Source organism: Umbelopsis ramanniana, assembly GCF_025399195.1.
Source record: "Umbelopsis ramanniana AG unplaced genomic scaffold K450scaffold_45, whole genome shotgun sequence".
Lineage (NCBI taxonomy): Eukaryota > Fungi > Mucoromycota > Umbelopsidomycetes > Umbelopsidales > Umbelopsidaceae > Umbelopsis > Umbelopsis ramanniana.
In genome coordinates, this window is record NW_026252131.1 from 85,621 (window position 1) to 111,471 (window position 25,851).

Consider the following 25,851-nt stretch of genomic DNA (forward strand, 5'->3'; position numbering starts at 1 on the left):
CCATCCACCTTCTACATTTAACCACTTTCCGAAAGTGCTTAACTTTTAGTCACAATCATTTGAGTGAGCGAGAAGCAACTTAATCCTGTTTTTAAATGGTCGTGACGACGGTAGCCACTCCCACACGGTCGAATTCTGCTGTCAAACCATCCAACCCCAATTCCCACTTCGCACACGCTACGCCTAATGGCAGACAAGATGTCCTGGCTCTCAAGCAACAATTAGCTGATGCTTTGGGAGAAAACGGTCCTTTGTATTGGGATTCCTTACGAGAATTTATTACCGGAAAGCTCAATCGCCAGGAATTCGACTATTTTGCCCACCAATATGTGAAAAAGAATAATGGTAATTGTGGTGCCTTCGACTGCTTCACCTTGAACCAGCTACTAATACTTTATCATAGCCCACCTTCATAATGCTTTTATATTAGCTACCATTCATAATGCACTTTCGGATGCACCTCCCCCTTTGAAGCAGCGAGCGATAGGATGGGCAAAACGCAAGCGAGGGAAGGATGGGTCATACCGAACTGCTGCAGGGCAAGGAAGAGATCCAAAAAGGCTCAAAATGGACGTCATGTCACTAAGTCGCGTTGATCGTGAAAAATTGAAACTGTTATTAAAGGTAACGAATCGGCATGTGTTCAGTGTGCTGTAAAGCCAAGTACGCTTACTTACGTTTTCATCTATGGCAGGCTTCTGGTGACAAAATCAATCTACTTAAAGACAGACGTCTAGCTCCAAGAATTAGCAAGCCTCCAACCATTCCCTTCCCCACAGAACAACTACCCAGCAGTACGTAGAGGGTTTCGAATTTCGCTTTGTATCTAACACCACGCTTATCACGTTTTCCTTGATAGATTTTCCACAGATATTTTCAAAAGGATTATATGCTCCATTATGTATACAGTCTAAGGAACTACCAAGTGCCGACGGTCTACGCCCGAGAATGACGACTATTGCGTACGAAAGTGGTTTGATGGGTGGCGTGAATGAAGAGGTTTTGGAAGCCATGGCACTCGCTCTTGAGGTAAGATCGAATTCAGACATTGATCGAGTGGCTCATTTGCTTTGCTTTGTCTACTCTGTGCAATTTACTAATTGTCGTTATGTCATCTCCATTTTACCCGAAACTCCCTATAGATTCACATCAAGTCGGTCATATCTACAACTATATCCAAGATTCGTGTAAACAGAACCCTAGGTCCAAAGTGTGCTAATATCCGAAATGTAATAAGGAAGGAAGCTCAGTCTCTGTCTTCACAAAATGCAGATGCTGCCGTTGGATCACCCGGACCCAGCTCCCCAGTTAACAACGGATTTGCCCTAGCATCACCTGCACCTGTCACATCTCAAACCACGAAAAGCAGTATTTCAGACAAACCCTTCATAGCCACGAAAGACCTTGCTTTTGCATTCGATCTCTCTCCTTATATATTGGTTGAGACACCCCTCAGTGCTGAGAGGGTCACGACCCTCATTGGTGATAGCGAGGACGAGGAAGATGAGTATGACGACACGGATGACGAGTTAGAGAGTGATGAAGGCGAGTTTGAGATATAACATTAATTTGTTTGGCAATCCTGTACTATTTCCTTTTTTCCTTGCTCATAAAACAAAAATATAACGATTCGGTTTCTTGCTGTTAAAAATGTGGTTTTTTTTTTTATAAAGAAAAAAAAAATTCGAAATGCAGTATCTCGGTGCACATGCTATAAAAGCGTTGACGTGAACAGATATACAAATTTCTGATGCAAATTGAGGTCTACAGTATGGATGTAATGGAAATTAAGAATCCTGCTTCTGTTCTTGCTCACGCGCGGATTCCAACAGAGCTTGTTTCTGTGCTTTGATCTTGCGGTGGTTGATCAAGAACTTGCCAAGGGGCGTTGAAATAGGCTTCAAATCTTTCAGGAACCCGTTAACGCTGTCCACGTCGGCAGGGCTGTAATCCACTAACGATCGCTTTTCTTGAATAAATTCTGCAGTAGCTTCCATCTGAATCAAACGAGATTGGATGAGTGTCCTATCGCATCCCGCTTCCTTAACTTATGTGGTCCTTACCTTTTCAATTAAGCCGTGCACTTGCTTGTTGAAGTTAACGTAGTTGGATTTCTTAATGTATCTCTTGAGTTGAACAATACCGGGACCAGCCATTTCAGGGAAATCAATGGACAAGCTGAAAGTAGCGTAATATTCTATCAAGCACTCATACAACTGTTCTAAAATGCCATGCTAAAGGTGGGGGATGTTAATACTTGTGCCTAACAACGGTATTTGACCATGCATACTGCTACATACCTGGTACACTTTGGTGTGGAGAAATTGTTTTGGTGCTCGAATATAGACGTCCCATTCCATTGGCTTGAGTGAAGCGGCTTTACCCTTCTTTTTGATTTCCGCACTTTCGAAAACTTCGAAAATATATGGTGCAAGCGGAATGAATACCTTGGTTGAGTCTGCTAATGAAGTTAATGCTCGAATAATATGGAATCTCAATGGATAGTATTGTGCGGTTGGAATGAGCCTATCAGAGTAGAGCAGGTGAGTATACAGGTATTCAAGTACAGTTTTCAATTCGCTTCTCCCATTAATTACCTTATGGCACCAATAGCGACTTGTGTAAGTGGGTAAATCATCGAAGCCAGAGGTGATTGTTCGTAATCTGCCCGCGCCGTGTTACAATAAGTTGCGAACACGTTGGCCCAGAAATCAATACAATGAACATATTGCCAGTTATAAACTGTTTTGAAGCTCTCCTACAAAGTCACATACATTGTACATCAGTCAATGCGAATGCAACACCATTAGCATCGCCTGAAACATGAACCTACCTTTGTCGTATTTTGCATAGCACCTCTCAAATGAATGGCAAGCTGACGAACAAATGTGAATGCATGCTGATAACTGAGTTCCTGATTGAGTCCATAAAGTTCAACAGCAAGATTTCGCATCAAGTTGATGGAGGGAAGAGTGTGGACGCTGGTGGTCTTAGAGTTTCGGACAAATGAGAGGTAGATTCCCTTCAAGCAATCATCTAAATAGCTTGCGTTCTTGCTCTGCTTAGTAACAATAGGAGCCAAGGCGAGAGAACGAATATTCAAAAAGCTTTGAATGCGAACAATGTCAGAGGATGTAGGTCCAGACCAGAGTTGCAACAGAGACTACAAATAGAAAAGAAGAGTATTACTATAACACTCATGAATCAATCTCCTCTTGTAGCGATAACTCACATTAAGATATTCCTTTGTGATGCGAGGGAAGCAACCAAAATACTTTGTGCACTTCTCCGTCTCCTTCAAAATATAGTATACCATGGTGCTATCTGTCAATCCTCGAAGCAAGTGAAGCACATTTGAGCAGTATGACTTGACCATGCCCTTAAGAATATTCCACTTTTTGGCAGTGACTGGTGATGCACCTTCCTTGTTGGGAGTAAGGTTGTAGTTGAAACAGACAGGAACAAGTCGAAGTGTTGTAAGAATGAGCTTGTTGAAAACTGGATATCATAAAGTTAGGAACACCCTTGTCTTATATCCTGATACACCATTTACTGAATACGTACCTGTTCCACTGGTGACTTTATAGGTATAACTGGTATTTTCGTCGTCTTCATCATTCATTCGAGCAGCACATTTAAATGCAGACAGCAAGTGCTTCAGTGTCTTGACGGATTTACGAGTCTCCAAGGCGGAAGCCCATTCTTCAATCATTTCCTTTGTGACCACTTGAGCATCGGCATGGCTCATTGCGCCAGTCATTGGTTCATCCAATCCACCAGCATATTCCTCATCTGAGAACTGGGATTGCTCTGGCTCTTCCTCTTCTTCATCCTGACCATCTTTCATAACTTCATCTTCGGGTTCGGATTCATCTTCAAGGTCTTCATCGGATACGTTGAAATCCAAAAGTCCAGATTCCTCCTTCTTCAAGAATTCGTAAAACTCGGGATCTTGCTCCTTGAGTAGTTCGAGTTCCTCTTTGTGCTTAGAAATGTCTTCCTTGAGAGCACCTTTCTTTCCCTTCTTTTTTTCCTTGGGTTGATCTTCATCTTCTTCAAACAAAGCTTCATCGTCCAATTCTGTAGTTTCATCGTCCAATTGATCCATCTCGTCATCGTCCACTTCGTTCTCGACATCGCTATCGGCAGCTTCTGTTTCGACGGTCTCCAAAGCCGCAAAGTCATCATTCTATGAACAATCATATGCGTAAATGCCAAGCAGAAATTTTGAGCAATATAAGTCCAATTCATTACCTCACTCTCATCGCCGGCATCTGAGTGTTCCTCAAAACCACCTTGGAAAAAGTCTTCGACGCTCATATCGTCAAACCTACAAATCAAAGTGTGAGAATTACAATGAACAATACGGAACTAGTCCCCAATTCCCTTTGCGTACTTGGCCTTCTTTGAATCGTCTATAGTGGAAATGGAGCCGAGAATGAGTCAGTATGGGCTCGAGGCCGACGATGCCATGGTTGCGTTGGATCGCAGACAAGTGAATTTACCTTCTGCCTTCTTCTTGTTAGGCTTTCCTGCTTTTCTCACACCATTTGCCTTGTTAGGTTTTCCGGATTTCGAACGAGCCGTGGACTTGTTGTGTCGACTTTTTGCCATTGCTTTTCTCTGGTCTGTGGCAACAAGAATAAATTATTTCCCAAAATTTTGACCGCGAAAGCCATAGCCGTGACTGTTAAATCAGTTGGGTGCCAGACAATGACAGCGAATTTGCGACTCGACCCGACCATCAATTTCTGCATCGACAAAATTCAAAAAGCGTAAACTCAGACGTTTACCTCTGAATATCAACCCTTAGAGCTTTTCTAGTTTCAAAATATCTATAGGACCGGTTTTAAGTCTCAATATTATGACATTCGGATGATTGTAGCTAAAAGTTGTAATATACATTGGTTAAGCAAGGTCTATCCATCTATTTTACAGTTATTCGGGATGATCCACTTTCTTCTTCATCATCTTTTCTCTCTTTGTGTTTCTTCTATGTAGTCTACTAGACATGTGCTGTTTCCATTCCAAGTCTCCGTTTAACACGACAGGATTTGCAGATTGATTGGTACAGACTTCGCAAGTATGTTTCTTCCAGCTTAAAAGTTTCTGCCGTGGACTAGACATGTACATTAGTACCATTCTCACTTCACTCAACAAATCGAATCAACACTTACTCTGCATCTCCTCCTCTGGTTAGTAATTCGGATGAAAATTCATTCAAGGTGGTTGGGTCGGGCATATTTCTATCGTTTACAAAGTCTGTGTATACGTTAGCACCATATCTACGCTGTGGCCTGTCACAATTCACCACCTACCCTGTGCAATTCTAACTGCTGTATTTTTCACATTCTCGTCCCACCGGCTAAGATCTGTATATAACGTTTATGTCAGTATGTCTGATCGACAGCTCCGCAACAAATATATACTGTGAACTCTAGCTCACCGGTTGCATCCAATAAGTACAGCTGAACCGATTGTGACGGCGTTATCGAAAGTATAGAAGATTTTATATTGGCAAGCGTATCTTGAGTATTCCAGATAGTGGGTAGTAGCTTGTTCCTTATCCACTGTACTTGACGTTTTGCATATCGCCTAGTAGCCGCTTTCATCCTTTCAATAGACTCTTTTTTCAAAGCTTGCAATTCATTATCCTCAAGATTGCCATTTTCAACCGCCGTAAGGTACTCATCGAATTCCTTGTAACCTGCGCAACATTTTCCATTATTTTAGTCATATATCATACATCATGCGTGTTTCAAACGATGCCCTTGACGGGACGCTCAGCTTACCAATTGCCTGCCAAATTCCACGTTGATACTTCTCCAAATCTTTACCAGGCATATCTAATGTCCCTTCCTGTACTCTTTTTCGTAAAGATGACAGCTCGTCGAAAAGGCCAAGCTAAAGCGACTGATTAGAACATTGGCTGCAAGACGACTCTCACCAATTATATGCTTACCTCGATCATTTTCATAACACGATCATCTAATCTTCTGTTAAGCGTTACAGGATCGGTATAAAGCCAAAATATGATAGTGTTGTATCTGAAAAAACAAAGCGGTCTTAGCTTTGACATAGTCGCAAGTTTACATCAAAGTTTACCTACCTCAAGTTCACGTCTGTCTTAGCCCGTTGCTGCTGTTCCTTTATAATCTCGCTTTGAGGTCGTCCCATATCTCTATAAACCTTTTAAAATTACTGTTATTTAAAATTTTGATAACCATTTGTCACCTGTCATCACACTCACTTTTAAGCTTTTTGCTATTTTTCGGCGGTCGCTTGGATGCCACTTTGCTGCCATAATGGGATCCACTTTTTGCAATTCTTTATACAAAGCCTGTGTATCCATAGAGGATATGCCATCCTCTTCTTCCTGTTCGTCTGATGATGAAGATCCGTCGGTTGCTGTAGAGATCAAGGACATGGGCCACAACAATGATTGCACATAGTAGTTGGTGCCGCCAACCAGCACAGGCAAGGATTTGCGCTCTGAGATTTCTTCAATCTAAAAATTAATTAGACAAGCCGCTCAGTATCGTTTGTCGCCATATGCATTATACTTGCCTTATCTGAGGCGTCCTTGACAAACTGAGTGACAAGGTATTCGTCTTCGGGTTCTAAAAAATCCATCAAGTGATGTGGTACATTTTCACGTTCGCTTTCGGTCACCTTGTTGGTAATGATGTCCAGCCCCTTGTATACCTTAAAAAACGTCGAGAGCTCGGATATAAATGTTTTTGCCATGTTTCTGTAGGGTAGATAGTGGTATACTCTCTTACCTGCATGGAATCAGCATTGATCACTTCGCCATGAAGGGCCTTCGAAAGTTCAATGCCTAGTTGAGACTTGCCAACACCTGTTGTACCAATCACAGCAATTGTAGACCTCGTTGGTTGGAACATTGCTAGTCGTTGAATCCACAATTGTACACGTTGCAGAGATCGCATAAGTTGCAGAGATCGCTTTGTACAGTGGCTTTGGTACTCTGGCAGCCAAATTCTACTGACGGTCAATTTTTTTTTTTTAAAAAAAAAAAAAAGATCGAAACTTTGGTCGTTTCTTGCCAGTACAGCACGACTGTAATTCTGTACCTGCGGGAAGGTGCAAACAGGTTGCTTACAATATTGCTGTTTCTTCTGATGGAAGCACTCGCAATAAATTAGCAAATCATCATGAGATTATTCTGTTCAATTGATCAATACAAAGTTATACCGTATGATCTCAATTTAAATGATGTAAATAACAATAACCCCATAGCAGTAACCCCATGCTGTCCTTATTAACCTATTTCAAAAAATACTGCAATTATTCTTTGCATTCTCACGAAAGTTGTTTTTATCTTCAATACATTATGTAGCATTTTTCCATCCATTCATTGAAACTAATCAGCTTATTGAATAACTTCATTTTAATAAGTTCCTTCAATGCCGTAAAGAAACCTAGAAACATCACATTATTTTTGTCTCAGGAGATAGTCATTATGAGCAATGTATGATAGACTCTGTATTTGCTGCAGCTGTAAGGTAAAGTACGTGCCTTTCATTTTAAAGCAGGACCAGTCGAAAAAGGGAATGTCGGAGTTCTCATTTCTCTTCTGCAAGCCTTTTCACCAGACACTGCCTCGCTCGCTAGCCTATTCTGATTCTCAACGGCAATGTCAGTCCCACCACTAGTGCTCACGACCGAGCACTCCCCCGATACACCTTCCAAGGGAATACTTAAAAGAAGACCCGCCGCACCAACCACATTACAACGTTCATCATCCTGGCTGGCCACTTTAAATTCTCGACTTGGATCTGCAATACACGGAACCACTGAATCCCCGCCGGCTCTAGGCATAGTGGAATCCAAAGAGGTCGGTTATCCAGGAAAACTTGTACGATCACAAACAGTTGGTTCAGTGCCTTTTCAAGTATCAAAATTGCCTGTTGCTCCAAAGCTGGCTTTGGAAGGAGCCGAACTGAAACGAGTCCGTTTCTCGGTGGTGCAACTCACGCAGGTGCAATTCTATGACTGCCAACAAGACGACTTAGGCAACGGGATAGAGGAGATTAATCGAAGCTCGACAGCTAAGGCAGATAACAATATACCAAAAATTAATCAGAGATATTCTTCGTTACCAAAACTCTACCAAATACCGTTGTCCCCAACCGATAGTCGTATGCAACATGTTGTGCCGGCGCCCAACACTTCTCAAAACTTACTCGAAATATACCACACCTCCTGTCGAGCACGTGAAGAGTCAGTGCTTCCAATTGTTCAAGCTATTTTAGAGGTATGTGCCATGCGGGAGTTGTTATCCTTACCTTCTTTGACTGATCCACTATCGACGTCAAGTCCAAAAAAAGACCGCAAGACCTGAAGCAGATGAACTTATCCCGGAACTCAATCAGCCATTTCGCTTCTGAACCACTCTCTGATATACTAAGTCTAGACACAGGCTTATTGTTTCTAGACCTTAGCCATTGCGATTTAACTGATGCTGTACGTGACACAACAAACATCCGAAACGTTCTTTTATTCATACTAACCTACAATTGCAATTGGTAGCCTCTCAAGATCATCCTACATAGTTTGCTTGTTAACGATAAGTTACGATCTTTGGCACTGGCTGGCAACAAAAAACTCACCTCCGCTGGATACACATACATTTCTATATACATCAGCAAAGTAAGAGTACACATATAACTACATGACATTGCTCCATTATGCCAACTTTTTTCCCCATATAGTCCCGCTCTATCAAATATCTCGACCTCTCCTCCAATACCATTGACAAAAAATCTGCAAACAGTCTGTCGGAATCACTAATGTTGGCTACGTCGTTGCAAACTCTCATGCTGGATTCATGTTATCTGTCACCGGCCATCCTTGATATCTTTAGCGATGCTATACGCACATCGGTCAGCCTGCACGAAGTATCTTTGCGAGGAAACGAATTCAACAAAAAAGCTTTTCCACCTCTCTGTTCAATGCTAGAAATACCACTGGCACCAAAGGAACTTTTGGATTGTAGTGGGTTGGTGACCTTGAATTTGAGCGGAAATGACCTCCGTCACGGAATTCGACTGCTTTCCAAAACCCTCACGCAGAATAACCAGTTGCAAACACTGAACCTTCAAAATTGTCATTTGGATAGCTCTGCATTGGTTCCACTTGCCGAGGCGTTGGTGAGTACTACTAGTCACCGTTCGGTGTTTTATGATACTCTGGTACTAACCGTGGCATCCCTCAGAAATCCAATACTGCACTGAAGAAAATTGATTTGAGCCATAATCCACTCAACACACCGCATCAGGACGGAGTAAGTTTGAACTAGTGGTTGGTTTCGATCGTAACAACGGTTTTAGTAACCTTTCTTGCAGGTGTATGCGTTGAAGCTTGCTCTCTTCATGAACCGCTCATTAACGGATATTAGTATGGCCAAATGTAATCTACATTCCGAAGGTAAAATACAGAGATTTACTTTATTTAAAAGCATGTGGTAGCCAAACTCACCGAATTTCTCTATTTTTCCAGACGCCATCGCGATCGCTGAGTGCCTCCCAGAAAACAATGTCCTTTCTCGGTTAGATCTTTCCGGTAACCCTGCAATTGGCATTGCAGGATTACTGGCCCTTTCGGTTTCCGTCAAAATGAGTACTGCCTTGACCTTCCTGGATATCGCTATTCCGGTAAGTTGCATCGGAGCATACCACTAATCTACAACGAAACTATATGCTGACCGAACTGCTAGCTGAATGATCCAGATATGGCTCATCTGCAGAATGATATCGTTAGTGCATGCACGAGAAACGCACAAGCTATGTATGATTCTGTTGGAAAAGAAAGCCAGAACTCGTTGACAGCAGGGAATTCTTGTGATACTCGAGCTTCAACGCCATCCATGGAGCAGGTGACGGCAAGTGTACAAGTCAAGGAAGCAAACAACACTCAAGAGTCCGAAGCTCAGGAACCATCTTTAGACATGCTCATAAACAACATCAATTCCTGCGCTCATGATTTGACAGCTACCATAGACCAGTATCATGCTTCTGGAAAAGAAATCGTTGACGACAATCTCCATGTAAGTACAAGGTGTTGGTAGTACCGCCACCTGTGCTTTTTCTAATCCACCGTCCACAGAAGCTTTACGTGCAATGTCAAGATATACAAAGTGTGTTACTGAAACACTTGATCCAAGGTAACCCTATAAACAATTTAGTAATCCGCTTCATCGGTGTTGGTTTCTCACCACGTTTCGCAGATGATGATGAAACGGAGAGTTTAGCTGAGGCAGCCACACATCTCAACGAAGCTATGAAAAGCTACCATCAGTTTGTAGCTACATCCAAAATTAACAAGTCTTCACAAGCTGGCGTAGATGCAGAACTTGCCAAACAGATACAAATGGAGAAGCTCAAACGCGAAAAACAAATCGAAGAAGGAGAAGCGTTCAGGACAGGCTGAAGTCTCAGGTTTTAGCATAATGTAATCTTTTCTCACAAACATTAGACTGGTATGGCGGGCAGACCTATCCAGATGGCTGCATATTAAAAAACTTGTAGCTCTGCACACAGTATTACTGGATGAAATTGTCGGCCCTTCCATAGGTGTTTCGTCATTATTTGCATAGATAGACAAACTGTGGAGGGGTCTTAACTTGGCCATGCGTAGCTTCACTTTCAAAGATATGCTTTGGCAGACCTTATGACGTGAGATACACTTTTAAGAAAATGACGGAAATTCCATGTACAGTTGACATGGGGGGGGAATGCATATAGTCACGAGGCGGCGATAGACATTGCTTATGGAGTGTATCAGCCCTTACGCGAGTAGTTTCAAAAGTGTAGTGAAACTCAGCGTGGCAAAGAGCAATGTGAGAAAAATGGCAGTAAAGGCATATATGATGTGGATATTCAGTGGTTCTATCAGGAAGAAGCGTAAGGTATTCGTGGGATGAAGAAGGTACTGCGCGTGATGGAGAGAAGCTCGCTGCCACTGCCTCAAAGAAAAACGTAGATCGAAATTTACTTGGGTGACATGACCGCTCTGGCCAATTCTGTGGTCCCCTGGTACCAAATTAGGCAAATCGGAGTTAATATAAAGGGCCTTACCCATCCAACTGAAATCCCGTAGCGGTTTCGTTCTCTTTATTTTCCACTCCTTCTTCACATAGCAAATAAAATGACCGAAGTCATGAAGACTCCGCCACCATCTGCATTTTCCCCGCATTTACGGCCTTCAGACAATGATCGATCGAATCATCGTCGTAGTAACCGGTAAGCTCTAGCTCATCGCCAACCCTACCATGGCCGGTTTGGTTTCTGCTGTACCACACTCTCATACCCATAAACATGTTTATGTAACTAATAATAATAATAAAAAAAAGGCAACAGCGATCGTACAGTAGACAACCTAGTACTGATCATGAAGAAAGTGACGATGAATTAAGAGAACCTAGTGAATGGGATTATCCAGACCAGGCACTCCAGCGACATATGGAGCTTTTGGATGAAAAAAGAACGGCCAATTTAGAGAGGTTAAACAACATATTCGAGTTGCAAAAGGAAAACCTGAAAAAAATGTCAGATGCCTTTGAATATCAGGCTTGGGAAGACTTTGCGGTAAGAACCATCCCCAATCGTCACTGCTTGTCTCAGTTCTCTCATCGGACCTGCAGTTTTCAAGGTTGTCACTACGTCGATCTATGACGGAGCACGTTTGCGAAAAGATAGTCAAATTGCAGGATGAGCTAGAGGGTCGACCAATAGCACGAGGTACAAAAATCCGCTCTCTCTGACTGGTAAACTGAACTCTATAGATTGACTCCCCCCATCCTACCCACAGCGTCTACCAACCCGCTTCATTTGGCGTGGAATCCGCCGGAACGACCAGAGAGTATTAATATCCTTTTTGGAAAAAAATATGTTTATCGCTATGCTATTGCTATTGTGGAGCTTCTGCATGTTCCCCTCCTCCCCCCCTCCTTTCCCTCCCCCAGAACGAGCGCACTAACGAATTACCTTGACTCGCTGCCAATACGTTCCTTTGTACAGGGTTTAGAAGAATATGAGATAGACGATGATATACGGCGAGCCAAAGGCCAGTACATGCTAAGAGACTGGGCTGAGAGCTCTAGTGACGACGACGACTCATAACCTCACCATTATAAATAATAAAAATTCCACTCACAAGGTAGCCATTTGCTCCTCATTCCACTCTTTTAAAGACGCAGTCCCAATCTTCCTGCAGATCACATTTTGCTTTCTTTTCAATATGGTTCTCCGGTCGCCTTACGAATACCGATTTTTTCTGAGGACATTATCGTCATGTGTGATTCCTGTGTATGTTTACTTCTTTTTGCCTTATTATATTCTCTGGGGGGGGGAGATTCTCTTCTTTTATGTGGTCAACGTTTCACGTCACACTTTTGCAGACACTACCGGTAATTGTAGCTAGAGGTGGTTTTTCCACAAGGTTAGTTGACTACCTCTTCCTATAATTATTCTTTTGAGTCGCGTGCAGTTTTCATTTAATACAAATATATTGATGGGAATATACTACCTAAAGTATCACCCGCATCAAATCAGGCCAGAGAGAGATCCGTCTGTCAACGACAGCATTTCTCGAATTTTGTCTTCTCAGTGGCTTCGCTAGGAGTTTTTTCATTTCCTTAGATCAGAAGTATATGAATGTTTAGCAGCAAGAATGTTTTTTTTTCGGTAGGCTACGTTTATTGATTTGGCTACTTTTGCCGGTTCTTTCTCGTCATCACGTCAAGTGTGAAACAATTTTGGCAGTTTGGAGGTACAGCCCACGGATGTTTGACTTGGCCCACAAAATGACCGCCACTTGGGAGCTTTATGATAATCATTTTATTGTGACTACGTAAGGGATTTACTTTCCCACTACGGTTGACTATGTCGCTCACTATTACGACTAAGACAACCAGATATATGTCAGTAATGTACATCTGTCACTGAGCCATAAAGTAGAGTCGTCTGTAACTTGAAACCGTGCTTTTAGAAAGAAGTTGTAGAGCAATCGCAACATGTCAGTATACCAGTCGTGGACCATGACATTTATACTACCGAGGACCACTCGGCAAGTTAATTTCTTATTTGCTACAATGTCCACTTCCGTACCGTCAAGTTGACTCCATTGTAGTCAAATGCAGTACTGTATATAAGTAGACAAAGACGTTAAAGTAGCTCAAGCAATGACATTCCTATGGAACTTTTCACAAATTTGTGTGATACATTGACATCCAGTAGAGTCCTCAAACCGGAAAGCAGCCGGTTGATTTGCTCACCAATTGCCATGCTCGTAAACAGTAGGTCTCCATCCAAATAATACCTTCATTGTATCGTACCCTTTGCCTATAGCAGCCATTCATCCTGCGAATACATACCACAAATATGAAATGTGTTATAGTGTTAACGCTAGCTGTCAGCGCATAATAATTACTAATAATTACATAGTTAGCCCCCTCAGGTCCCTGCTTACATCCTACCCCTTAGAAGGAAATAAAAAGAGCCGTACCATACACTTATAAAGAAGTCATATTAAGTCAAAATCATAATGGTGTGTAGGTTGACGCCATCCTGGGTGATAGACAATATTCTTCATCCTACAAACAAAATTTTCAGTTTTTCATTTGACACTAGATGTGAGTAGAATTGCTAAATTGCTTCAAACCATGTTGTATTGTGCCAATTATTCTTTAAATGGTCATATTCGCAACGCAATATTACAGTAAAACTTCTATGGTAGTTTCTCAATGCAATTTTGCCGTTATTTGACCAACATCAGCCAGATAGGCTACTTAAATCCAGTGAGTGCAGAATTAACCAACGCAATCGTTCAAGGCCATACCCATTTTTTTTGCTGGTGCGGAGTATCTACTTATCCTACTGTCCCATACTGCCATGGTTGAATTCGTGAAATTGATAAAATCGGTAATTGTGTCATCAAAATTTTTCTACTGAGCGAAATTTTGCTCTTGAGCGCGCGTCTGTTTTTTCCTGCACTGTACCTAGCTGTTATTGTCTAGCTATGTCCACTGTAGGTAACCTACACAACCTGGATCAGCAAGTAGAGTCAACACCCAAGGCATCCAACCCTGTCTTTCAGCCACGATGCAATCGAACACCTCTCTCACAGCTGAACAAAAGCGAGCATGTGTGGCGTGATTCCAGAACCTACGCTCGATCCGCCATCCAAGCATTAGAGCTTAAAAAGCAACAACAACAAGAAAACATGCAACGATCTCGTAACCCTCCTGCAGCAGCGGCAAAACCTAGTCTCCATGGAGAAGATAAATGGGTTAAGGCTTACACTAAGGCATTTCCTACATTTAAAATCTATTTTGATGGCATGGAAAATTCAACTCGCAAGCGTCTTGAAGAGAAAGTCAAGCTACTTGGTTCTGTAAGTGCACCACTTTTTTTCTTTCACTTATAAACCCGATGATCTGAATATTCATTGAATTGGCTATTTTTGTTGTTATTATCGCACCTCAGAGCGTTGAGCAGTTTTTTTCTGCCAAATGCACCCATATTGTCACTGGGCGACCTGTGCCTGATGAGGTAAAAGCTGCTACAGCCAGAAAGATGGCAGATGTCGGTACAGAAGCGAAAAACCAAGAAAACATACCAGACAATGAAAATGGAGAATTCTTTGGCCAAACAAGGATGCAAAGGAGTAGCAAGGTAAAATGCTCAATCAGCCAATTTTTTTTTCTTTAGGATACCTCTGTTGCTAAGCCTATTTCTCATATTCTAGCCGGCTTTGACTCTCAAAAAAGCAGACAACGTTAGCAGGGATGGCGATATATTCGAGATAGCTCATAAGCATAAGATAAAAATTTGGAGTGTCGACAGTAAGTTGTAAAAAAAAAAAAGAAAAAGGTCTTTCTGGAACGTCTGCCACGGTCGTCTTACATCGACATCTTCTTCTCAACAGAACTTCAGAATCGCATACTGCCATTGTTATTCGATGGCCCTCTGCAGCGAGATTTACCTAATGATTCTGTAGCACATCGTCCCATACCACAAGAACTTCCGCGAATGCTTCAAGAGGAAAAAGTTTTTGGTCCCAGTACCAGTAAACGAGGCGAACACCAAGGCCCCAATTTTGTACGTTTCAGTAGTCACTACGTGTTCGTCGAGGATGTCACAGGCTCGTATCGCCCTATTGTGGTAAAGGAATATCCCAAGACGGAACAATCCAAAACCACGCCATCCTGGCCAATACTACGTCGAAACAAGCCCGGTAGAAGCCCATTTATGAAAGAACATTCATCCGACAACAGGGATCCGGAACCAGAGAAAAAGGCTGAAGCAGCTGAAGAAGTCTCTTCAAAAGCTACTAGCAATGCCAGTCGAAAACCCCTAGCCGTTCATAAACCCAGTGCTTCGCTAAGAGCATTGAATAGCCAACAAGTGGAAAAACTTGAAGATGGTAACAGTGCTCAAGCTGATACTAGAGCATCCATTGGTATGCCTAGCTTCAGTGCTTCAGGAATACATCAATTTGGCACGTCAAGGATCGTTTCGACGTCAGGATCAGCGGTTCATGGTTTACCACAACCACTTCCTCCCACTGAAAACATCAACCGGCTTGATAGACGTGTTGTCAACAATGCAAAGCCCAGTGTAGCCTCATCACATATAACTACCAAGCCCGTACCAGGCGACCAAAGTGTGGCAGCACAAGGAGCCAAGCTTCGAAACGCTAAACGACATAAAGGCGCATCTGGTAAACGACGACCTCCACCAAAAAATTACTGCGAAAACTGCCAGCAACGCTTCTATAACTTGAAACAAGTAAGTTTTGTCGTTGGCTTGCGAGTGCCTCCGATCTAAAGTATTAAAGCTTACATCTTTCACATTACAGCATATCAAAGACCCAAAGCACCAAGAGTATGCAAAGAATGCAGATAACTTTGCAGACCTTGACAAGATCATTGAATTGACTCGACGGCGATATAAAGTCGAATACTCATCGAGTAAGACTGACGAACGGTCAGAAGTCATAGATGGTCCTTTGCCTGAGCGCCAAGCTCAGGAGTCACAAGAACCTGAGCCGAGCAGCTCATTTGTAGTGGACGACAGCTGGGAAAAGTTTGCGGATATTGTGTGGTAGCCTTTTTTCTCGGTTTTCAGTGCTAATACCCCCCCTTCCTTTACCTATCATGCATCATATATCTTGTTCTGCTTCAATGTACTTTCCTCTTTCGTATTCATCAACCTGTCCCTTTTCGACCCTTGTACCTATAACATTGCCTTCACGATCAATAAATCGTAATAATCAAAATATCCCATGTCATCTTGAGTGGTGTACGCTAAGGCTACTGTAATCGGCGCATAATGTGCCCGTCGTTTCTCTTATCCAATAGTTACAAAGTAACAGCATTTCTGTCCTTTTGATATTATATGCTCAGATTTTTTTTAGTTAAAAGGTATTTCGAAATGAGGAAACTATGGTTTGACGCGCTTTTGCACGTCGTCTGCGTCAAAGTGAGCTTGTATGCTTCCCTAAGGTGTACTTCTTTGATCTGCCCAGTCACGTGTCGGAGTATCAAACCTCAAAAATTGAAAGGTCTTTGCCACTATGACCATTCACACTCTTCCTCCTACATTGTAATTCACTCCTTATGGACCGCTTTGTCATTAAACGACGTAAGAAGCATCACAGCTGTTCTAACGTATTGAAGAACCAATATTTAATTTGTTGCTTTTGTAGCGCGGCCTGAGCCTCAACTGGACGCTCGAACGATTCCCGCATGGTCGCAGGAAGAACGAACGCTTCACGTGGAATTCGATGACAACGAACTCACCCACGATTTACTTGATCTCCGGAAAAGTAACTATCAGACGACACCATTCTGCACGTTTAAACGCCTTTATTAACTCATCATTCATAGACGCAGATCGACAGGGCAATCGAAAGCTAGTGGATGCTGACCTGGAGAAAATCACCCCATTGCTTATGGAATTCGGCGCGACAGAGTATCACATTGATCTGATACTGGACATTCTTCTCAAGGATCAGCATAAACTAAGTAATAATTGCTGTATATATGGATTTTCACGACAAGAGCAGCGTGATTGACGTGTTTTTTGTTTCAGCCGACACTGCAGCTCGCAAACTTATCAAACTCATGCTGCCGAGGGGAAAGGTGTCTGCTAACCACGCATTGAAAATTATTGCAAGTCTTTCCGGACGAAGACTTAGTGAACGAATTCAGGTAGGGTGCTATACATGGCCTATTTTATCGCTCGCCGGGCATTGACCGAATCGTTCTTAGGCAACGCTCCTGAAATGGATCGTTACAATCTATGACTTGATTGACAGCAAAGACAAGGTGGCTAAGTCGTATGGTATACTTTTCCACTTTCTTGATTCTGAGCTACTACGGTAAGAATCCCTTCAGTATGATCCATGGCCGCTAACACCACTAGCTGACAGCCATTATCTTAGACCGGGCATTTGCCATCTACTATACTATATGACTCGACGTGTTCATGTCAAGTCATACAGAATACGACAGCTGTAAGTCTTTTTTTTTCATGATATTCCTCTTGCAACAAGAGGATCCATATACATACTGGAATATCCATATTAATCGGAACTTATAGGATGCGACAAGTCAGCAAAAGTGGAACAGATGTCAATCTTGCTGGCTTATTTTCAGTTTACAAAGACTTTGAGCCAAGCATGGTTATGACTATTGTCCCTCCATCTCGGAAAGTTATCTTCAAGGTGAGCATTACTATCATCCATTCGCCTCTATTCCGAGCCACAAGACTAACATAATTGTTGTAAAAGCATCCTGATCCAGAGTTGATGGAGTCTATCCAATCTATACAGGCCCGCTGGAATGGTCCATCACTACGAGAGAATGGACTTTTCAAGCCCGAAATAAGAGAAAGAACAGTAAGTAATATTTTTTTCCTCAAGTTTCAAGTTTGACCATGTGTGTTCACTAAATTTGAAATTCGCAGGCCAAGCGTCGAAAAGTAGACAGGTTCCTTATACCAAAACCCAAGACCTGGAATGCTGATAGGGTAGGTCATGGAAGCTAGTATTATCACTTATATTGAAAATAATAACCTTAACGTCTTTGTTTCTCAATTTGTAGCATGCTGCTGTCATTGAAGACATGACGAGTGCGACGGAAATGGTGCAACGCATCACCAAACTTGTCTTGCCAACTGAGCTGGCCTCAATATATGACAGCCGTCTGTTACAGCATATAGTTATGTGGAATAACGAACGTAAGTGCCTGCAATGGCGAATACAAGACAATCTTAGCGTCTAATACATCTCTTATGTAGCTTCTACTGTGGAGAGGCTTAACCTGTGGTTAGAGCAGTATCTAGCCGATCTGCTGTATGCTCAGGATCAAGCAACCGACTCACAGCAAGCCTTGGGCGACTTTCTTCAAAAGGTTTTCTCTATGGCCGAATTCACCAGGGTAAGGAGGATCAAAATGGGGTTTGGTCTTGCATGCCATGGCTTGACTCATCTTGTGTCAAACAGGAACTACTACCCGCTTTCGAAAAGTTCTTGGCACATTATCTTTGTATATGGAATGGTCATGATCACAAAGAATTGATATTTAAATTGATTGCTTTCATAAAGCCTGCATCCTTTGACGGTAAGTGGACACTTTGAAGAGCAGAGGCAAATGATTGTTGACACAGCATGCCTAAAGATCACCCCTGCCAACTAGATATCTTTAAGCGATACCTTCAACCACTTTTCCGACTTTACACCGTATCTGATGTAGCATGGAAGGTATAACCGCCGATCACAAACCAGAGAAGATGATAGAACGAGTAACTAAGCGATCTAACTACTTTGCATTCATATCGCTAGGCTCGGTTAATTACGACATACACTGCGTGGTTAAAAAATTGGGCGTTATTGGACTGGCGTGGTCATCAAGAACGACGGACTGTAGGCGATGCCTCCCAAGACAGAATGTAAGGGCGATTTTACGGTTCATGGTTTTTGCTTGAGGAGTACTCATTCTAACCCGTAACCCTGCAGTATCACCCATTTCGAGGGCCTTCCATACAATATTCAGTACATTGAAACCATGGAAGAATTTGTTCTTCATATTGATAAAATAAGTGTGCTTGGTCTCCAGGTATGTAGCCACAGTTTTATTGCATGCAACCGAATACCTCAATACTAATTCCCGCATTCAGATGGAAGACGGCAACCCTATTCTACAACACGCCACTCTTTCCTTCTTTGAAGTGGTAAGTATCTACTATTGGTAGTAAGACAAGTGTATGACCCAGCCTTTCTAATCCCCGTCATTATGAAGGCGTCCTCCCTGCCTACTGACTTCGATATACCCCTAATTACTGTTCCATCGCACGCTCTGGTTGTTCAACATTGTCTATCTACAAATGGTATGGCTATCAGTCGGATGTGCGGTGTACTACTACAATACTATCTAGCACTCCAAGACACCTCGGACGAGAATGAGGAATGGAAAGGAGCGTATACTGAAGAATACATCAACATGTTCAATTCCATGGTGACGGACGTGTGCAATGCATTGTGGAGAGGCAGAGCACTCAATAACAAAGAGAACCACGCTAGTGGATTCAACTTGCCAAGGTAATGCCATGTCCTACCTCGTGTTTTAGTACGATCGTACTTTGATTTTTCTGACAGCCACCGATCTTTTTTTTTTATTTTAAAAAAAAGCCATGTTATCGACCAATTGAACACAGTCTGCCATGATCGGAAGCAAAACCTTTCTACAGCATTATTGATTACGCATTCACCGGCCTTAGCAAGCTATTCCATGCGGTTCATGGAGGTAAGGAACTCCATACAGCACATTAAATTGAACCTGAGAGCGGAGTATTAACTTTAACCAATAAGGACAAGGAGAAGATGGTAAATTCAACGCGACCACTAAATGAACCAGTAACAGCTGCTGCTTTGCAGGAGCTTGCAGAGGTAAGTGTAAGCTAAGCAACATATCCCCCTTTGCCCCTCCCGCATCTGCTAACACGTGGTTTCTGCGCTTATCTAACAGCAGAATGGCGGTGCTCACATCACGTACAAAGCGTTCCGAGAACAACTGTTAGACCAACTCGAGAGCATTGGATTTGTTGGAATGAAAGAATTCTTGTATGGCACTTTGAAGTCGTTAAGACAGCGAGAAGAGGAGAAAGCATAGTTTAAATATAGGTGTAAAAGGAGAAATAAAAAATAATTTTTTTTTGCCCAGTGAAAAGACTTTACCTTCTACGTCAGCAAAGCGTACAGCTTTTTTTGTGGCATCTTTGTGTACCCTCGCCCATCTCTCTTGTTGCAGCTTCATCATCATCTCTAGTAGAGTAAGCATCTTGACACCTCACTGTTGCTTTCAATCCTTACTCATCTCTTACCTTGCATCTAGTAAAAGTAACGCGTCAAGTATGAGAGAGATCATTCACCTTCAAGCTGGTAAGCATCTCGAGTTTCCCATCCTTTCATCTTGACTTGTCATATTAACTCTCTTCGTTTTTCGCGTCATATTAGGTCAGTGTGGTAACCAGGCAAGTCTCTACAACGGTGGATGGACGTGTTTCAGTCTTATTTACCGTTGACTGACCTTCTTCCTTCTTTTCCTCAGATCGGTCAAAAATTCTGGGAGACTATTTCCACTGAGCATGATAAGTATTCACTCCATAAACACGCCTTTTAAAAAAACGATAAAACTTACCTTTCTTCTCGTTTCTACGCATCGGAACTGATGGCCGTTATGCAGGAGACAATGATCTTCAACTTGAACGTATCAATGTCTATTACAACGAGGGCCACAATGGCCAATATGTTCCAAGGTAAAAAAAAAACGCGCGCTCACTAATGTCACTAAAATGGTTTCACATGTGCTCATATAATTTGTTCCTTTACCATAGAGCTGTTCTAGTCGATTTGGAACCTGCAACCATGGACTCCATCCGCGCTAGCCCTCACGGAAAGCTTTTCCGCCCCGACAACTTCATCTTCGCTCAATCTGGTGCCGGTAACTCCTGGGCTAAGGGTTACTACACCGAAGGTGCTGAACTTGTCGAGTCCATTTTGGATGTCGTCCGCAAGGAGGCCGAACACACTGACTGCCTCCAAGGTTTCCAACTCTGCCACTCTCTTGGTGGTGGTACTGGTTCCGGTCTCGGTTCTCTTTTGCTCTCCAAGATTCGTGAGGAGTACCCCGATCGTATGCTCTGCACTTACTCCGTTGTTCCCTCCCCCAAGGTCTCTGACACCGTTGTTGAGCCCTACAACGCTGTTCTCTCTGTCCATCAATTGGTTGAGAACTGTGATGCTACTTTCTGCATTGACAACGAAGCTTTGTATGATATCTGCTTCCGTACCCTCAAGCTTACCAACCCTGGCTATGGTGAACTTAACCAATTGGTCTCAGCCGTCATGTCCGGTGTTTCCACCTCCCTCCGTTTCCCCGGTCAATTGAACAGTGATCTTCGCAAGCTTTGCGTTAACATGGTTCCTTTCCCCCGTCTCCATTTCTTCATGGTCGGTTTCGCTCCCTTGACTGCCTTCGGCTCTCAACAATACCGCAACATGAGCGTCCCTGAATTGACCGCTCAAATGTTCGATGCCCGTAACATGATGGCTGCCTCTGACCCCCGTCACGGTCGTTACCTCACCGTTGCTACCATCTTCCGTGGTCGTCTTTCCACCAAGGAAGTTGAGAACCAAATGTTGGCTGTTCAACAAAAGAACTCCTCTTACTTCGTTGAATGGATCCCCAACAGTGTCAAGACCTCCTTGTGTGACATTCCTCCCGTTGGTCTTAAGATGTCTGGTACTTTCATTGGTAACAGCACTGCCATCCAGGAACTCTTCAAACGTGTCAACGAGCAATTCACTGCTATGTTCAGACGCAAGGCTTTCTTGCATTGGTACACTGGTGAGGGTATGGACGAGATGGAATTCACTGAAGGTAAGACAGACAGAACTCTTTTTATTATTATTTATTTATTATTTGTTTACTGACGTTGCCTATAGCTGAGTCCAACATGAACGATCTTGTCTCCGAATACCAGCAATACCAAGAAGCTGCTGCTGATGATGAGATGGAGGAGGACGAGGATTACATTGAGGAGGACCCCGAGTTGGCTGAAGAGTAAATGTGTCCCAAGACACTTTGAATCGCTTAACCACGACTGCCTTTGTTTTCTCTCAAGATCTCTTTTTTCTTTTATAATAACCCCCCGTATTTTTAATACCTCCAATCTTTTTATGCCATTACGAAAATCCCCCCCCCCCTTTTTTTTTTCTCTCTTTTTTTCTTGAAGGGCAGCCTATGTATCAGTTGCAATGATCTTTAACCCATTGTTATATGAAAACTAAAAAAGTATAACGTATACATCTTTCTTGCAACAGCTGCGAGGTGTCCAGTACGTATGTGCTTGCTTTTTTGTTCTACGTCCATGGTTGGCCATTTTGGGGAATGCCGGAGCACAGCGACTATCACTTAACAAGCCACGACACGCTGTGGATGGTTCCAGTTTATGACTTGAGTGACACAACCATCATTCTATATTTATGATACAACGAGTATTTGTTTTCCACTTGATTGGAGATTTTATTTTATTTACAAGTAGCAGGGCCAATGTAGGTTGTTGGCGAGACTGGAGTATATGTCTAGCTGCGGCGGCGGTATCTACAAGGTCATATCGACGCCGTCGTCAAAGTTCTCTGGAAGCACTTCGCCTATTGCAATTGCATGAGTATCGTACCAAGCGTTCCTAGGTTCAATCAAGGCCGTTCACTTACCGAATAAATAAACGCTGGTATCGTCGATGGCAGCGTTATAAGCCAGAAGAGAATTGTTGGCAGGGCTCACTGCAGCTGTAATGAAGTTAGTTAACTGTAATGAGAAATCCCCACTTCAATTGCGTCATACCTGTTGATAAAATGGATCTATTCAGACCACCCTCCATAAATCTAGGTTTCTGCGGAGTACTTTGAGCGCCGAATTGCTGAAATCCCTCAAAGATATTACTATCTCCGTCTTCAATATCGAAGTTATGTCCTATAGTGTTGCTAAGAATAGGCGACATGTGGATAGATGCCTGCGAAGTAGCGGCTGCAGTAGGTTCCAGTTCTTCAGCGCTCGTATCGACGGCAGCCGAAAGCTTTCGCTTGTATTCACGAAATTTGCTATATGACGGCGACTCAAAATTGTGGTGTACACTGGAGGAAATGGTTTTCGGGCTGTATGACCTTGGAGGAGTGATCATGGATAAAGGTGGTTTGTTCACTTGATTGACAATCTATATGGTGGATGGTGGGTCAGAATGAAGGTGTTTGTGTTATACATTCGCATACAGTATTACTCGCCTCATCGCAGAGTGAACGGCCTGGTGTCAAAGACCTCGTAGGTTTATCGTTGGTCATTTCATTCTTTGTGTGTACAGACTTGCCTCCCCGGTTTTCTTTGAACAAACGCTCGTTGATTGGGGTGGAGCCTGATTTCACCCCTGACGATCCTGACTTGTGCTCTATTGGTGCTTTCGCATGCAAGGTCTTATTTTGTGTTGTCTCGTATGTTGTTCCCTCTGCAGCTGGCCGTATCCGTCGGCCATTTCTATCGTATTGAATAGTCGGTTTGGTAGATATTGCTTCTGATGCAGGAGGATGAAGCGCTTCTACGGGTGACTTAATCCTAGACAGCTGTGATAGTTCTGATGCCGCTCCCGTTACTTTTGATAAATAAAACGTGTTAACTCCGTACAGATCATGTATCTCGGCAAAGCAAATGATTCACTCACTGTAGGGTTTATGCTTAATTTTTTCATGTGCGCCATGTCTATTGCTTTCCTTGTAGCTTGCATCCACTTTTTCGCGAACTGAATCTCTAATATCCTGCACTCGGTGCTCAGAAGACCGGACTGTAAGGCATAAGTACTGTGAACGAGCCAGCGCAAGTAACAAAGGATTGTAAAAGCATAGATTCAACTTACATCGTTTTAAGGAAGGCATTTGTATCGTGCATGGACGATTCTCTTCCATTCCAAGATCCAGACTGCGTTTTCGTTGGTATATATTGTGAACGTTGGTGTCACCATGGCTGAACCCATTCAACTGATTTTTCTCTAGCATGCTTATTATCGCTTTTGCTTTAATGGTGCGTCGTTGATGATATGCAGCTTGACTTTCCGCCCAGGTAACTAGTCGGGTATCCATCTCTATTTCACCTTCATTTGCCATCTCGCTTTTAATTCGGCGAACAGTGTTCCATGACTCCATCCACATCTGTGAAAACGCATCAAGAGGAAAGTCTACGCTGCTATCTTCATTAAGCTTGAGAGAGCTCTTGCTTGCCACCAGTAGCTCATCTGCACACTGTTCCCAAAGTGAGCCAAGTGTATCCATTCGTTGCAACATTTGTTGTTCCATATAGCTTGAAGAACTATTGCTCGTCATTTGTAGTATATAGTGTGGAATTCCGGTTCCATCGCGCTGTTGTCTCTCAACTTGTGTCTAATGCCATCGTCAGTACTATTAGTATTAAAAACAGGCGTCATATACATTCATACGAGTAAACATAATATTTACCTGGTACGAATCCAATCTCTCAAGTTTTTGCTTTATCGTGCGTTCTTTGTTTTCTGAATCAAGCCTGAATTGCTGATGTCGTGCCTCAAGCTTGGCAACAATCTTGTTTGCTTTCATAGTTGCTTCCTACAGGTTACGTTAGGATACATCTAACTATAATGACATTGCCGACAGGTCCATCTTACCTCTAATTCCATTAATCGTCGGACACTGCTATCATTACTGTTTAACGCAATCATTGGCTCTGTAATTGATAATTAGTGGTATGCAAATCATTTTCTATGACCAATTTACAACGTACCATCCAAGTACTCTCGACTTCTCTCCATCATTGTCTTCAATACGAGGGTCGAAAGGGCCATCATGATTTTTTCGATCCTATCGTCAAAGGCACACAGTTAGATAGCGTGAGCGAAAGACATGACCACAATTCAGTATGACAAACCTCTCTCCTCTGCAATCTTCAAGATAGCTTCTCCTCAAAACTATATCGCCTACTAGCCTGTTTTCCTTCTTCAGCTCTTCTAGCCATTTATACGCTACCGATCGGTACTCTCTTGGTTGCGAGCGGTAATCCACAATAGGCCAGCAGTGTGCAAACAGCTATTGAGATGTTAGAGCAATAGTTGCAAGTGCAGCGACTAGAATTGAACTAACCTTCTTCGCTTTGTGTGAATCAAGCTTGTTGAACAGAAACCAGGACATTAGCTCAAATGCTTTGGTGTTATTTGCACCCGAGAAAGCATCCTGATTTACTATAACCCCAGAGTAATGCGAGTTCGTATTGTTTGTTGGTTTGAATCCAAGAATGGATAAGTTTTCAGCTAATATATGGCGTGGAGACGTTTGTGAATGTGACATTATGCGATTCAGGCATAACGCGCAAGGGACGCGGTCCATTTCCACTTTTTTTTTACATCGTTAAACGCGCTCCCCCTCTCACTTTCATTCTCCGACCAGCATGTCAAGGCGGCAAACCAAGCAGGCAATGAATGACTTTTATGCCAAAACAAATAAACTGACGATTTCTCGTTCCAAGTCATCAAAAAAGATCGTGGTGAAAATATTCATTGATGTTCTTCTCAAGCCTTTCATGACTAAATACTGTGTTAAAGCAAATGAAGATGTTATAAACTTTAAGCAACGCGTCTCCTCTATTGTAAGGTCCATATATATAAAATCCTGCTTTCTAAATACTAAGATGCCAATGAATACTATAGGCACTATAGTTTCTCCGTTACGCCTTACTTCTTGATACCAAGG

The 25,851-nt window shown here is 42.7% G+C and overlaps 9 protein-coding genes across 9 annotated transcripts; 6 read left to right on the forward strand and 3 right to left on the reverse strand.

The window, feature by feature from the left end:
* Positions 1-95: 95 nt before the first annotated feature.
* K450DRAFT_200858 (uncharacterized protein) lies at positions 96-1,562 on the forward strand (the record flags this gene model as incomplete). Its single annotated transcript, XM_051584646.1, has 5 exons — positions 96-345; positions 404-624; positions 738-794; positions 910-1,029; positions 1,143-1,562. The coding sequence occupies 5 exons, from the start codon at positions 96-98 to the stop codon at positions 1,560-1,562; spliced, it is 1,068 nt and encodes a 355-aa protein (XP_051442815.1).
* On the reverse strand, positions 1,504-4,423 carry K450DRAFT_250111 (uncharacterized protein). Its single transcript, XM_051590509.1, has 9 exons — positions 4,397-4,423; positions 4,255-4,330; positions 3,565-4,189; positions 3,233-3,498; positions 2,834-3,163; positions 2,598-2,758; positions 2,301-2,526; positions 2,064-2,234; positions 1,504-1,997 (listed from the first exon to the last, which is right to left on the reverse strand). Exons 2-9 carry the CDS (start codon positions 4,318-4,320, stop codon positions 1,788-1,790), a joined length of 2,055 nt encoding a protein of 684 aa, XP_051442816.1. The 5' UTR covers positions 4,321-4,330; positions 4,397-4,423; the 3' UTR covers positions 1,504-1,787.
* A 386-nt stretch (positions 4,424-4,809) lies between these two features.
* Positions 4,810-6,983, reverse strand: K450DRAFT_250116 (uncharacterized protein). The gene is made up of 10 exons (XM_051590510.1): positions 6,783-6,983; positions 6,568-6,705; positions 6,251-6,508; positions 6,110-6,189; positions 5,963-6,047; positions 5,793-5,904; positions 5,447-5,707; positions 5,319-5,372; positions 5,178-5,262; positions 4,810-5,119 (listed from the first exon to the last, which is right to left on the reverse strand). The coding sequence occupies exons 1-10, from the start codon at positions 6,948-6,950 to the stop codon at positions 4,939-4,941; spliced, it is 1,422 nt and encodes a 473-aa protein (XP_051442817.1). The 5' UTR covers positions 6,951-6,983; the 3' UTR covers positions 4,810-4,938.
* Positions 6,984-7,579: 596 nt separating this feature from the next.
* Positions 7,580-10,575, forward strand: K450DRAFT_250124 (uncharacterized protein). Its single transcript, XM_051590511.1, has 10 exons — positions 7,580-8,278; positions 8,341-8,487; positions 8,554-8,673; positions 8,736-9,173; positions 9,239-9,307; positions 9,369-9,450; positions 9,523-9,677; positions 9,740-10,069; positions 10,129-10,186; positions 10,250-10,575. Exons 1-10 carry the CDS (start codon positions 7,658-7,660, stop codon positions 10,450-10,452), a joined length of 2,223 nt encoding a protein of 740 aa, XP_051442818.1. The 5' UTR covers positions 7,580-7,657; the 3' UTR covers positions 10,453-10,575.
* Positions 10,576-11,131: 556 nt separating this feature from the next.
* Positions 11,132-12,213, forward strand: K450DRAFT_250127 (uncharacterized protein). The gene is made up of 5 exons (XM_051590512.1): positions 11,132-11,264; positions 11,375-11,609; positions 11,666-11,762; positions 11,833-11,889; positions 12,028-12,213. Exons 1-5 carry the CDS (start codon positions 11,170-11,172, stop codon positions 12,141-12,143), a joined length of 600 nt encoding a protein of 199 aa, XP_051442819.1. The 5' UTR covers positions 11,132-11,169; the 3' UTR covers positions 12,144-12,213.
* A 1,806-nt stretch (positions 12,214-14,019) lies between these two features.
* K450DRAFT_250133 (uncharacterized protein) lies at positions 14,020-16,304 on the forward strand. The gene is made up of 5 exons (XM_051590513.1): positions 14,020-14,415; positions 14,508-14,696; positions 14,770-14,866; positions 14,950-15,812; positions 15,883-16,304. Exons 1-5 carry the CDS (start codon positions 14,041-14,043, stop codon positions 16,129-16,131), a joined length of 1,773 nt encoding a protein of 590 aa, XP_051442820.1. The 5' UTR covers positions 14,020-14,040; the 3' UTR covers positions 16,132-16,304.
* Positions 16,305-16,618: 314 nt separating this feature from the next.
* Positions 16,619-20,256, forward strand: K450DRAFT_250142 (uncharacterized protein). Its single transcript, XM_051590514.1, has 20 exons — positions 16,619-16,667; positions 16,732-16,851; positions 16,913-17,050; positions 17,118-17,236; positions 17,297-17,406; positions 17,470-17,541; positions 17,628-17,751; positions 17,818-17,925; positions 17,994-18,056; positions 18,131-18,266; positions 18,327-18,466; positions 18,532-18,649; positions 18,725-18,789; positions 18,871-18,977; positions 19,045-19,144; positions 19,206-19,259; positions 19,328-19,626; positions 19,717-19,831; positions 19,897-19,980; positions 20,054-20,256. Exons 1-20 carry the CDS (start codon positions 16,643-16,645, stop codon positions 20,195-20,197), a joined length of 2,241 nt encoding a protein of 746 aa, XP_051442821.1. The 5' UTR covers positions 16,619-16,642; the 3' UTR covers positions 20,198-20,256.
* Positions 20,257-20,334: 78 nt separating this feature from the next.
* On the forward strand, positions 20,335-22,522 carry K450DRAFT_250149 (uncharacterized protein). The gene is made up of 6 exons (XM_051590515.1): positions 20,335-20,466; positions 20,542-20,558; positions 20,636-20,675; positions 20,744-20,843; positions 20,922-21,967; positions 22,033-22,522. Exons 1-6 carry the CDS (start codon positions 20,439-20,441, stop codon positions 22,152-22,154), a joined length of 1,353 nt encoding a protein of 450 aa, XP_051442822.1. The 5' UTR covers positions 20,335-20,438; the 3' UTR covers positions 22,155-22,522.
* Positions 22,523-22,598: 76 nt separating this feature from the next.
* Positions 22,599-25,469, reverse strand: K450DRAFT_250154 (uncharacterized protein). The gene is made up of 11 exons (XM_051590516.1): positions 25,246-25,469; positions 25,034-25,191; positions 24,890-24,966; positions 24,774-24,832; positions 24,589-24,714; positions 23,994-24,513; positions 23,802-23,921; positions 23,371-23,732; positions 22,934-23,303; positions 22,804-22,878; positions 22,599-22,740 (listed from the first exon to the last, which is right to left on the reverse strand). The coding sequence occupies exons 1-11, from the start codon at positions 25,447-25,449 to the stop codon at positions 22,691-22,693; spliced, it is 2,121 nt and encodes a 706-aa protein (XP_051442823.1). The 5' UTR covers positions 25,450-25,469; the 3' UTR covers positions 22,599-22,690.
* Positions 25,470-25,851: the final 382 nt, after the last annotated feature.